The 13024-nt window shown below is 35.9% G+C and overlaps 1 protein-coding gene across 2 annotated transcripts in view; it reads left to right on the top strand.

Annotated features, from left to right (window-relative positions):
• The window catches only part of PAK2 (p21 (RAC1) activated kinase 2), a 96369-nt gene that overhangs the window by 49666 nt on the left and 33679 nt on the right, over nucleotides 1–13024 (top strand). For both annotated transcript variants that reach the window (XM_068546508.1, XM_068546507.1), the window contains exon 2: nucleotides 6885–7092. In XM_068546508.1, coding sequence (XP_068402609.1) covers nucleotides 6906–7092 — 187 coding nt within the window. In that variant the 5' untranslated portion in view covers nucleotides 6885–6905. The remainder of the gene's footprint in view (nucleotides 1–6884; nucleotides 7093–13024) is intronic.

The following is a 13024-nucleotide window of genomic DNA, read 5'->3' as shown; positions in this document are numbered from 1 at the left end:
CAGGCAAACTGCTTACATTTTGGTGAGTCAGATTCTTCACAAATAAAATAAGGAAGGTGGACCAAATGAATTCCATTCCAACTTTAATACTCTCTGGATTTATATTCCTGTGTAACTTGCATTCAGAGGATGTGAGGGGTCTTTTTGAACAGGGACAGACAGGCATGACCTTACATAGGAAATAATTTTTACTGAGCATTTGGTTGGGTAGAGAAGAGGATGAAGAAAATTTAAGAATGGAGAAATGTATACCCAAAGATGATTTAGGCCAGGAAAGTCTTTGGTATATTTGGGGAACATGAAGTATAGTATTTATGTGCGCTCATGTGAGATCAGATTGATTTGGTAGTAAATGGCCCTAAATGGCAGTAGCTGCTGGGAACGTATAGCCAGGGAGAGTGTTATCATGTGTTATTTTTAGTCAACCAATTTTAACTTCTTTGTCTAAACAAAAGCTGAATGTATAGAAACTCTTTGGGAAGCTAGTTAGGGCTTCTTCTAACCTTTTCCTCTGAATAGCAGCTGAAGACAGATTCATTAGAGAAATCATGAGATGAAGGGATCAAGTCCTCAGCTTAGCTAGTGGCAGAGTAATCAATGTTTTATCAAGGGTCATGCTTTTATTTACTACCATCTAATCACTTATGAGGGGGGTTCCCTGGTGGCGCAGTGGTTGAGAATCTGCCTGCCAATGCAGGGGACACGGGTTCGAGCCCTGGTCTGGGAAGATCCCACATGCCGCGGAGCAACTGGGCCCGTGAGCCACAATTACTGAGCCTGTGCTCCGCAACAAGAGAGGCCACGATAATGAGAGGCCCGCGCACCGCGATGAAGAGTGGCCCCCACTTGCCGCAACTAGAGAAAGCCCTCGCACAGAAACGAAGACCCAACACAGCCATAAATAAATAAATAAGTAAATAAAAATTTAAAAAAAAATCACTTATGAGGCATATTACTTAGAATTATTGCCGTCATATTTGTCATTTTGAGTAATTTCATTAGGGACATCTGTGACCTATAAAATTTAGATTTTGTTCAGACATGTGTTGCCTAATAGGGTGCATCGTGTTAATTGGGATTTCCTTGAGACATAGCTAATTTAACTTTATAATGTAGATAAAGAAGAAAGTTCTGAAACAAATAATGTATTAGCTCCTCTTTAGAAAGTTGCCTTGTTAGTGTTGTTTGCTTTAGAATTTGGTGGTGGTATTTTTCATATAAATGACAGTCTCTCTGGCTGACATCTTTCTGGTTTTTGTTACAAAAAACAGTGTAGTAATTACTATGACATATGTATAGATTTTGAACCATTTTCAGGATTTGATTAGGTTTTTGTGCCCCAGATTGGAAATCAAGCCATTGGTTACCTTTTACCTTTTCCTATGTCAAAAATGTGTTCTGTAGAGTATAGGAGGAAATAAATATGGGTCTTCTGCTGCCTCAGTAGCACATCAGAAAGAATTGGGACTATGAGGGTGAAGTATGGAGCTGGGGTAAACTCTAAAGCAGCAGTTCTCAAAGAGTGATCTGTGGTACCCTTGGGGGTCTGTGAGTCAAAACCTATTTTTCATAATAATACTAAGGTGTTCTTTGCCTTTTTACACTGTGTTGACATTTGCATTGATGACGCAAAAGCAGTGGTGGGTAAAACTGTACTTAATACAACTCATTCAAGGCAATAGCTATGTGCTTGTAGTTTTTATTTTTAAAAGCCAGTTTCACTTAAGAATGTACTTGAGGGCTTCCCTGGTGGCGCAGTGGTTGAGAATCTGCCTGCCAATGCAGGGGACACGGGTTCGAGCCCTGGTCTGGGAGGATCCCACATGCCGCGGAGCAACTAAGCCCGTGAGCCACAGCTACTGAGCCTGCGCGTCTGGAGCCTGTGCTCCGCAACAAGAGAGGCCGCGACAGTGAGAGGCCCGCGCACCGCGATGAGGAGTGGCCCCCACTTGCCGCACCTAGAGAAAGCCCTCGCACAGAAACGAAGACCCAACACAGCCAAAAATAAATAAATTAATTAATTAAAAAAAAAATGATGAGCTGAGGTTGATCCTTGACACTATCTAAAAAAAAAAAAAAAAAGAATGTACTTGAAACAATAAAATTACTAATCTTATTATATCTCTACTTTTGAGTTTACTTTTAAAGTATTTTGTATAGCAAAATGGGAAGTACTCATAAGGTACTTATGAAGTATGAAATGGTTGTCTTACAGAAAACCACTTATATGATTGAGCTTAAAAAGGCCCCGTTTCCTGGAACACCATTTTTATTTGAAAGAACGACTGGCCCACTGAACAACTCTGGTTGTTCAGACTTAGGTATTTGGCAGACATTTTCTTGAAAATGAATGAAGTGACAGAATTCGTTGTTAATTGATAAAATTTAAATTTTCAAATGAAAATTAGAGTGTTAGAAAACTTGTATTCACTTTCTTGAGTTTGACAGGTTCCCAATACCTAGACTTCTCTGATGAGATCAGTGGTGATATTAATGAATGTGATTTTATTTTTATTGTATAATGAAGTGTAAACATTGGAATATCTTAATAATTGAATGAGCCAATACTTTCCAGATAATCAATTCATGACATTACAAAATTCATTAATGGGTAAAATATCCATTCAAAGTGTAAGAGAAATCAATGGATTTAATGTAACACAGTACAAGAAATTTATTGCTGTGGTTTCAGAGTCCATAGCTAACCTTATGAAGGTTGAGTTTGGTGTAGTATCAAAGAGGAATATCCACAATTATCTGAAAGCTATTAAAATACTCCCTTTTCCAGCTACATATCTGTGTAAGGCCAGATTTTCTTCATATACTTCAACCAAAACATAACACAATAAATTGAATGCAGAAGCAGATATGAGAATCCAACTGTCTTCTACTAAGCCAGACATTTAAAAGATTTGCAGAAAAGTAAACTAATGCCACTCTTGTCACTATATTCTGTTTTGGAAAATGTTATTTTTCATAAAAATGTTATTTATGAATAACATTGTAATGTAATGGGTTTAATGAAATAAATACTTAAATAACTTATTTTAATTTCTTATAGTGAATATAGACAGATAGAACGCACATAAACAAAAATTGAGATCCTCAGTAATTTTTAAGAATGTGAAGGGGTCTTGAGGCCAAAATGTTTTGAGAACTGCTGCTTTGAAGAAACAAAGTGGCTTTTAATATGCATGTGTTGAGAACAAATGTTGATAAAGGGCATAACCTAACTTAAATATGTATGTGCTGGTCTTTCCCAGTAGATTATGAACTCTTGGAGAAGAATTAAGTCCTCTTTTCTTTTCTCCAACTTCTAGCATAGAATCTTATAAATAATAATATCATGATAGTAATAGTAGCAGCCTTCAATTATTAACTCATTTAATCTTTATGAGGTAAATATTATTAATTCCTATCCTAAATTGAGATATAATTCACATAGCTGAAATTTACCATTTTAAAGTGTACAGTTCAGTGGTTTTAATATATTCACAAGGTTGTTCAACTGTTACCAGTGTCTAATTCCAGAATATTTTCATTCCTCCAAAGTCACATCCCATTCCCCTCACTGTCTAGCAACCACTAATCTACTCTCTGTCTCTGTGGATTTGCCTGTTCTAGACATTTCATGTAAATGGAATCTTATAATTTGTGGTCTTTTTGTGTCAGGCTTTTTTCACTTATGTTTTCAAGGTTTATTTCATGTTGTAGCATGTATCAGTACTTGACTCCTTTTTGTGGCCAAACAGTATTCCATTGTATAGATATGACATATTTTGTCTGTCTGTTCATCTGTTGATAATTTGGTTGTTTTCCTTTTTCGGCTATCACGAATAATGCTGCTGTGAACATTCATATGCAAGTTTTTGTGCGGACATGTGTTTTCAATTCTCTTAGGCATATACTGGAAGTGAAGTTGCTAGGTCATATGGTAGGTTACTCTATATTTAACCTTTTGAGGAATTTATTCCTTTTTTAATAGAGTTCTTATTTTTGAATAATTTTAGACTTACAGAGAAGTTGCAAAGATAGTAGATTTCCTGTATAACTATCACCCATCTTCCCCTAATAGTAACATTACATAAACCATAAAATGTATCTCAAAGCAAAGACGCCAACACTAGTACATTATTATTAACTAAATTGTAGATTTTATTTGGATTTCACCAGTTTTTCCACTGATGTCTTTTTTTCAGTTCCAGGATACCACATTGTCATGTCTCCTTAGCCTCCTCTGTTCTATGACAACTTCTCAATCCGTCTTTGTTTTTCATGTCCTTGATGGTTTTGAGACGTGTTGGTCAGGAATTTTGTAGGATGTCCCTCAATTTGGGTTTATCTGATTTTTTTCCCCCATGATTAGTTATGGGTTTGGGGAAGAATACCACAGAGGTGAATTGTGCTCCTCATCACATTACGTCAGGAGATTAATGATGTCATTGTGACTTATCACTGGTGATGTTAACCTTGATCACTTGGTTAATGCCAGATTTTTCCATTGTGGTGTTATTTTCCCCTTTCCATACTCTTTTCTTTGGAAATGAGTCACTAACTCTAGCCTACACTCAAATGGGGAGGGAAGTTAAGTTCCAACTCCTAGAAGGGAATGTATCTACATATATATTATTTGGAATTCTTTTGTAAGGAAGATTTGTCCCCCCGCCCCATTTTATTTATGTATTCAGTTTTTTTGTATCAATATGAATTATGTATATTTATTTTATACTTTGGATTATATACTACTTTATTAATTTTATTGCTCAAATCATTCCAGTATTGGCTTTTGGGAACTCTTTCCTGTGTCCTTTTGACATGCTATCATGCTTTATAAGTACTTGCTTATCTTCTGACACTGTAAGACTCTATAAACTCATCTTGTATTTTCCCTGTCCAGGCCTAGAACCAGCCATTTCTCTAAGAAACTCTGAGTCACAGTTTAGTCCTAAGGTCACACACTTAAGTAAATGATGGAACTAGGATTCCAACCAAAGCAATCTGATTCCACAACCCAGTACCGGACAACATGCAGCTGAAGGTGCATTGCCAATTTCTAGTTATGTTCCATTTATGAGCCAGCCTTAAGGATAGAATTTGTAGTCAGTTTTTCCTAAATAATTATTGTGCCCAGTTTTATATTGATTTTTTTTTAACCACAGCTATGCTGATTATAATCAAGTTTAAAAATTACTTATTAATCACAGATAACCACTGTTAATGTTTTGGTGCATTTCCTTCTGTAAATGCATGCAAATGTATTTTGGAATTTTGTTATCCTGATTTTTAAATAGGAGCAATTCACAGTGTAATCAAAATCTAAACGTGTAGTTTCTATATTGTAACTGGTGATTAAGATAAAAGTGAGCTACTCTAGGGTTAATCTGTTTTACCTTAATGTTTGGTCACATAAAAGCTAAATATCTGTCTTGATTTTATCAATTCATCAGGTAATCCACATGATGTGACCAGCTGGTTTGGAAGAATCATCTGACTGTATGTTGTTCATACCACCTTCTTAGATCCCACTCCCATTTCTTCCTTTGAGCACCAGTAGTTTAATTTCACTTCAGGCAGTCTTTCTCATACACAGTTATAGATCTTTTCTTTCTCTCTTCTCCAGCTAGTTACCTCCAGAAATGTTTATTTTCCCCTTTTACCTTCTTTCATTCTTCCTCTTGTAGGCTGAAAAATAACTGTCATATGACATATAAATTATACAGTAGTGCTTTAACATACTCCTATCAAGGGAAACAAAAGCTGTAAGATTTGGCATGGAATTAGGTATAATTCTTCATCCCTCAGTTCTTTTCAAATTATACCTACTATTCTTCAGGTACTAGCATTCAGACTAAATAAAAATCTTCTAAATTATTTTTAATTTTATCTAAAAACAGTTGCATTCTTTTCATTGTACATATACAAAGTTTTGTTCACTTACATGTGTTAAATAATGTTACAATCAAATCAGGATCTAATTATCAATCAAAATCTTGTTTAGTGAGGTATTATTTCCTAACATATATACTTTTGTATTAGAGCTCATCTATAAGTTAGGCATCCCCTCTCCTTCACTGCTGATTTTAAATGTGTGTAATCTACTTTTTTTTAAAGACATAAAATAGATGTGTGTACATATATGTAAACAAGGTTGACATTTCTGCTGAATTAGCCATGTGGATAAGGAGGGTAACTTGACGGCCTGGACAGGGCATCACAGGATGACAGAACCTTGGGATTTGGCCAAACTCTGGATTTACTTTTGTTAGTGTTCCCAGACTTGAAGGGACTAACGTATGTAGTTAGATGGTCAGATTTTCAGAGAAACCAAATATTGTATCAGTGGCACGTTCCTATCCTTTACGAAAGTCTATATTGAGGTTAAGTTGTAATGACAAAGCTAGCAAGCATGGAATCAGTTTGGAGGCTATTGGTTGATATTTTTAGTAGCAAGCATCCTATCTCTGCTCTAGAAGTAGACCTGTCAGAGACATATATCCTATTATTGGCTGGTCAGGACATAGTCTTCCTCTTCGAATTATTATTTTTTTAAGACTCTATGTTGTCTGTTCATTGGAACATTTACTCTTAGAATCAGTTGAATAGGTGGATATACTCTGATATGTTAGTGTCATCTTGCTTCCCCAAAATTATCATAGTCCTCTTAATGGGATATGACTTTTCAAAGATTCCCTCAGCTAGCCATTTACCAACTTTGTTAGGGGAGATTGCCTATATTGCAACTAATTTCATCTCTTAAGTTTTACAGCTTTAAATGGGTAACATTTTCTAATTTGAAGTTGGGGAGGGAATAAATACTGTTTTGTGCTTGTCCATACTATTTTTTACCTTGTTGTTAACTGTATGTTTTTGCCTGTCTGTTTCAGGCCATATCATAATTGTGAATCATGTCTGATAACGGAGAACTGGAAGACAAGCCTCCAGCACCCCCCGTGCGAATGAGCAGTACCATTTTTAGCACTGGAGGCAAAGACCCTTTGTCAGCCAATCACAGTTTAAAACCTTTGCCCTCTGTTCCAGAGGAAAAAAAGCCCAGGAATAAAATCATCTCTATATTCTCAAGCACAGAGAAAGGTAAATAGCTACTGTGGTTTCAAGAGTCACAATTATTATTTTATGTTATTGGTTTTGATATCTTTTAAATTAAAGTATAATAAGCTGATATCTTTTATGGTGAGAACAGTAAACATACAATTGATGGTGGTATATAGGCACTATTAGAAAGGCTAGTTTGGAAATTCCCTGGTGGTCCAGTGGTTAGGACTCTGTGCTTTCACTGCTGAGGGTGCGGATTCAATCCCTGGTCAGGGAACTAAGATCCCGCAAGCTGCGCAGCACAGCCAAAAAAAGAAAAAAATAGGAAGGCTAGTTTATTTTAAACTGTAATGGAAAAGAATAAAATGAAAGTTATTGCTCATTCTATTTGTTATGTCCAGTGAATTTCTGTACTCCTCTCCATTTTCTAAGGCTTGGGCCACAGTTCATGGCTTCCTAACATTAATGACATTCGTGATATTTGAGAAAGACTTGCTGTTAGAAGAATGGAAATATAAAGTCTACAGTCTCCTGTCTGAAATCTCAGGAGCCAACTGTGGCTTGGAATTAAGAGTTTTTCTGACCTTTGAGTAGTAGTAATGCTGTCTTTTTTTTTTTTTTTAATTTATTTTTGGCTGTATTGGGTCTTAGTTGCTGCGCATGGGGTCTCTCTAGTTGCAGCGAGCGTGGGCTGCTCTTCATTGTGGTGTGTGGCCTTCTCACTGCGGTGGCTTCTCTTGTTGCAGAGCGCAGGCTCTAGAGCACAGAGCTTCAGTAGTTGTGGCTCACGGGCTTAGTTGCTCCGTGGCGTGTGGGATCTTCCCGGACCAGGGCTCGAACCCGTGTCCCCTTTGTTAGTAGGCGGACTCTTAACCACTGCGCCAGTAGGGAAGGCCCCAGTAATGCTGTCTTTTTATAATGTGTTCTGTAATACCCTGAGATTCATCTGAGGCAACACTCAGTAATCAACACATAAATGGATCTTCCATAAACAAGAGTCTAGTCCAGTGTTTCTCATCCTCAGTAAGATAGACATTTGGGGGCCAAATAATGCCTTGTTGCAGGGATCTGTCCTGTGCACTATAGGATGTTAAGCATCATTTCTAGCTTTTACCTGCTAGATGTTAGTAAGTAGCACCTCCTACCCAGTTGTGACAACTGAAAATGTCTCCAGACATTGCCAGATTCCCCTGCGGGGCAAAATTGCCTCCAGTTAAGAACCACTGGTCTAGTTACACAAAGTAGAATAAAAACTATAAATAGTCTCACATAAATTGAATTCACTAAATTTGTTTTGGTGCCAAACCTAAAGAAAGAACTTTTGGTTTTCAGAGAGCTTTATGGATTTTAGAATTGGATAAGGGATTATGGACTGTAATGGATTTTGGAATAAAGGTTAGGGATTAGTTTGTTTTATTATATTAAGCATGACAGTATGGCTCTGACAGCTAGTAATATATATAAGTAGAGGTAAAGATATTTTTCCACTTACATATGTCTAAGTTTACATGGAGAGGTAAACCCTAGTGGAAGAAAACAGTGCTTTGTATATAATAATAAATACACATTTAATTTGAGAGTTGAAAATACATAATCAATGAAAATTTGAATGAGGCAATATAGTTAATATTAATAGAGAATCAAGTCTTAGAGAATTTAGATATGCCGGCAGGATATAATCATTGAACAGTTGAAAAACTGTTCATTTTAGTGTATATCTCTTGTTTCTAATTTTCCTCTTATTTTTAAGATTTCATGTGAGGTTGTAACTGAAAAGCCTCATGAAAGTATGTTTTTTAAGTTTATTTAACAGAAGTGGTAGCCTGTGTATTTGACGTGTTTGAGAATGAAAAGTGTACATACTTAGACTGGATTAAATAAAAGATAAAGGGAGAAATCAGGAAATGAACCACAAAAAGTACACGTGGGAAGAAGGCAGAAAAAGTGAATGTGTTGGAGAGCCCTAAATTATAATCTTCCGTAGTAGTAAATCAGTGTATTTAAAGTAAGAAAACCTAAAAATGGCAGTGTAAACACAGTATTTATAATTACGGAGATTAGAAAAAAATTTATGGTGGTTAGTTAGTACCAGAAGAAATTGCCCAAAGGGTTGAAATTACTTGCCTATGGAGAGCAGAATGCAAAATTGGGGTAGGAGAATGCTCAAGATAGGATAACAACATGTACTTGGGGACAGCCTTGGAAAGGGGAAGAGAAGAGCACTAAATGAAGGAGAAAGTGTGGACAGTCCAGCACTTTGGGTAAATGGTAGGGTGGTGGGGTTTGTGAGCAAATTGAACACGCATTTACATAAATATAGCAGAGCATGCCTATCTCTCTGATCATATTGAGAATCTTCCAGTTTTACCCTCCTTCATTAACTCTCCTTTCTTTTCTTTTCTCCTAGAAATATTAATACTTATCAGTGGTGACTAATTCAAGGTCCCCCACTAACAAAGGGAGGGTGAGGGTACCTGGGGGTCCTAGGGAAGGCTCTGATTGCCTTCAGGTTTATCAGCTTTTGAGGTCTGTAATTAACATCTATTAAATTTTTTTTGGTGATTTCTGAAGTCTTTTGTTTTCTTGTGCTTATTATATTCAAGATTTAATAACTTTTTAGTGCTAATCTTAAAACTTTACAAGCTCTTTAAAAAAAAAAAAACAAAACTTTGCCTTTCTTATCCAATTCCTTTATTCCTTTCTCTAAAAAATAGAAAATGTCAAACTATACAAAGTGTAACAGTCTAATGAACCTTGTAACCCAGCTTCAACAATTATCATTCTTTCTCCACTTACTTTTTAGGTTAAAATTACATATATTGAAATGCATGAAAATTAACTACGGTTTTGACAAATGGACAGACCTGTGTAAGCCATAATCATTATCCCCCTATCACATTATGCACCACTTCCATCTCCCTGGAAAACTCTTTCACATCGTGTCCCAAATAGTCTACTCCTCCCCCACCTTTGGGAAACTTCTGTCTGATTTTTCACCTTTGATCAGTTCAGCCTGTTTTAGAACTTTATATAAATAGAATTTTGCTTTAATTTTTTAGTTTTGTGGTGACATCATACACAAAAGAGTATAGTATACATAATGTATATATTTTAATAAACACCCTTGTACCCACCACCCAACATAGAATTTTACCAGTATGCCCTGAAGTCCCCATCAGCCACACCCCATCCTACCCCTCCTCTTCCTCCTTCTCCTCCCCCGACAGTATCTACCATCCTGAATTTTGCATTTTTTATTTCTTGCTTTTTATTATAATCTTATGACATAATATCCCCAAATAATATATGGTTTGGGTTTGCCTATTTGGGAACATTTTATAAATGGAATCATACTACAGTATATGCATATTTTCAGGATGTATATTTTCACTCGACCTCATGTTTTTGAGATTTATGTTGATATATATAGCTGTAGTTCTTTTTCACTGCTAATGTTGATATATGTAGCTGTAGTTCATTTTCATTGCTGTACACTAGTACACTGTATAAATAGGTGACAGTTTATTTACCTGGTCTCCTGTCTATAGACATTTGGATTATTTTCATGAACAATGCTGCTATGGGTAATTTTAAACATATCTCTTGGTGGACATGTGGAAGTATTTTTCTAGGGCAGTGCTTTTCAGACATCAGGTCGTTTTGATTCTAATTGCTTATTAGAATCTCTTGGGAAGCTTAATTAAATAAATCTGTGTCCAAGCTCCATCGCAGACCAATTGAATCAGTCTTCAGGAGCTTACCTGGGCATCAGTTCTGGTTTTGCTTTTAATTTTTTTAATACCTCAGGGGATTCTAATGTGCATCTAATATTAAGAACCACTGCATTAGTGAGTTATGAAATCTATATAGTGGATGACACTAAATGAAATGGAGTATAGAGTTATTGCACACAGTATAAATAGAGTTATTGCAAAAGTTTCATGAAACTTCTGTTTCAGTTGTGTGTATGTAGGGTCAGGATGCAAAATGTATTGATGTGGGTCCTGGCCAAATATTTAAAGGTTGCTCTCAGGTATATACTTAGTAGTAAAATTGCTGGGTTACAGGGTATTCCCATGTTTGACTTGACTAGGTTTATCAAATTACTTTCTAAAGTTTTTTTTTTAATGTTCATTCTCACCCACAGAACACAAATGTTCTATTGCTGAACATCCTTGCCAATTCTTGTATTATGGGATTTTAATTTTTACCAATTTGGAAGGTGTGAAATGCTATCTCATTGTAGTTTTAATTTGGATTTCCCTGATGACTTGGGAAATTGAGTATCTTTCCATATATTAATTTACTATTCATTTGTGTTTTCTGTGACATACCTGTTTTTTAGTCCAGTTTTCTGTTGAGTTCTTTTTCCTTAAACATTCCTTATAGTCTATATACTAATCCTTTGTCAGCTGTGTGTTATTAAATATAGATTTCCAGGTTGCAGTATGCCTTTTCACCCTTTCAGTGGTATCTTTTGATGAATAGAAGTTATTAATTTTGGTGTAGTGGAATTGATCAGTTCTTTTCCTTTATGTAAAGTTTGAGCTTTTTGTGTTTTAAGAAATTTTTGCCAAACTGGAGGTGATATTTTCTTAGGTTTTTCTAAAAGTTTTATAATTTGGCTTTTACAATTTAAACCTTTGAACTATCTGGATTTAGTTTTTGTGTATTTGTAAAGAGAGATTCATTTTCACTTTTTTTTTAAAACCAGTGTCCCAGACCATTTATTGAAACTTTTATCATTTCCCCACTAACCTACAGTATTAGTTAGCCATTATCCGTCAGGTTTCCACGTATGCCGGGATCTGTTTCTGTGTTTTCTGTTTTATTGCATTGGCTCATTTCTCTGTACCTACACTAATACCAGACTGCCTTAATTGTTATAGCTTATAATTCTTAGTACTGATAGAGCAAATCTGGTACCATGTGGTTCTTCAGGATCTTTTGACCCTTTGCTCTTCTGTATAAATTTTAGACTTTGCTTATCATGTACTTTTTTAAAAAACCTGTTGATTCTTTGATTAGAATTGCCTTGAATTTGTAGGGCAAGTTGGGGAGAATTGCATTCAGCTTTGTAGTTGAGAGTAGAACATCTGCAGAGTCTCTTTGTGTAGTCTACTTGGAGGGAGATATTTAGGAGTGCGTAATTTTCACTTAGACTGAGAGAGAAAAAGATGTTTGGAGGGTGGGGTGCTCTTTGATACCTCCTATTCCTGGGGCTCTTCTCCCTTCCCAACCCAGCCTCCCACACTTACCGTTCCTTTCTGGAAGCTAACACCTCTGACAGGGCCTGAACCTTGAGGGTTAGGAATGAGGATGTGTATGCACATTCATGCTTGTATGAATGCAGAAATCCATCTGCAATTTCATCCTCCTGTCTACATCCTGAGCTGCTGTTTCTCTCTCTAGTTTTATCCTAATTGCTTTTCATCTTTGGGCATTCCTCACAGATTTTGTTCCATGGTGAATAAAGAGGTTTGGTGTAGAAGGGGAGAGCTACAATATGTGCTTGGTCTACCACCTTTAAACAGAAGGATAAAAGGGAAAAAATTGTATTTTTATTTTAAAAAATTACAGTGACCCTAAGATCTTTGCCAACTCTAATGTAAAGCCTCATCTAGAGATATTAATTTTGTTCTGCTCAAATTTACATCCCTTATTGCTGTCCTTATTACTAAACAGACAGCCAATATTTTCATTTAAAAAAAAAAAAAGAAAGACTCTAGAGTATCTTCAGTTGTTCATTATTGGTTTTCATGTCACTGCAAAAATTAGGAAAATTAGAAATTGTACCTTTTATAACAACTTGACTGAATAAATCTTTTTCATATCCCTGCTAATTATGTATCTTATGCACTCTGTGAGTCATCAGAGATTCCATGATCAGCAAGGCCGATGATATCCCTGCCCTCATGCACTAATAAAAGACTGCAACATATAATTACGAACTGTGAAAAGTGATAATAGG

Source organism: Eschrichtius robustus, chromosome 6, assembly GCF_028021215.1.
Source record: "Eschrichtius robustus isolate mEscRob2 chromosome 6, mEscRob2.pri, whole genome shotgun sequence".
Lineage (NCBI taxonomy): Eukaryota > Metazoa > Chordata > Mammalia > Artiodactyla > Eschrichtiidae > Eschrichtius > Eschrichtius robustus.
This window is presented reverse-complemented; position numbering and strand designations above follow the sequence as displayed.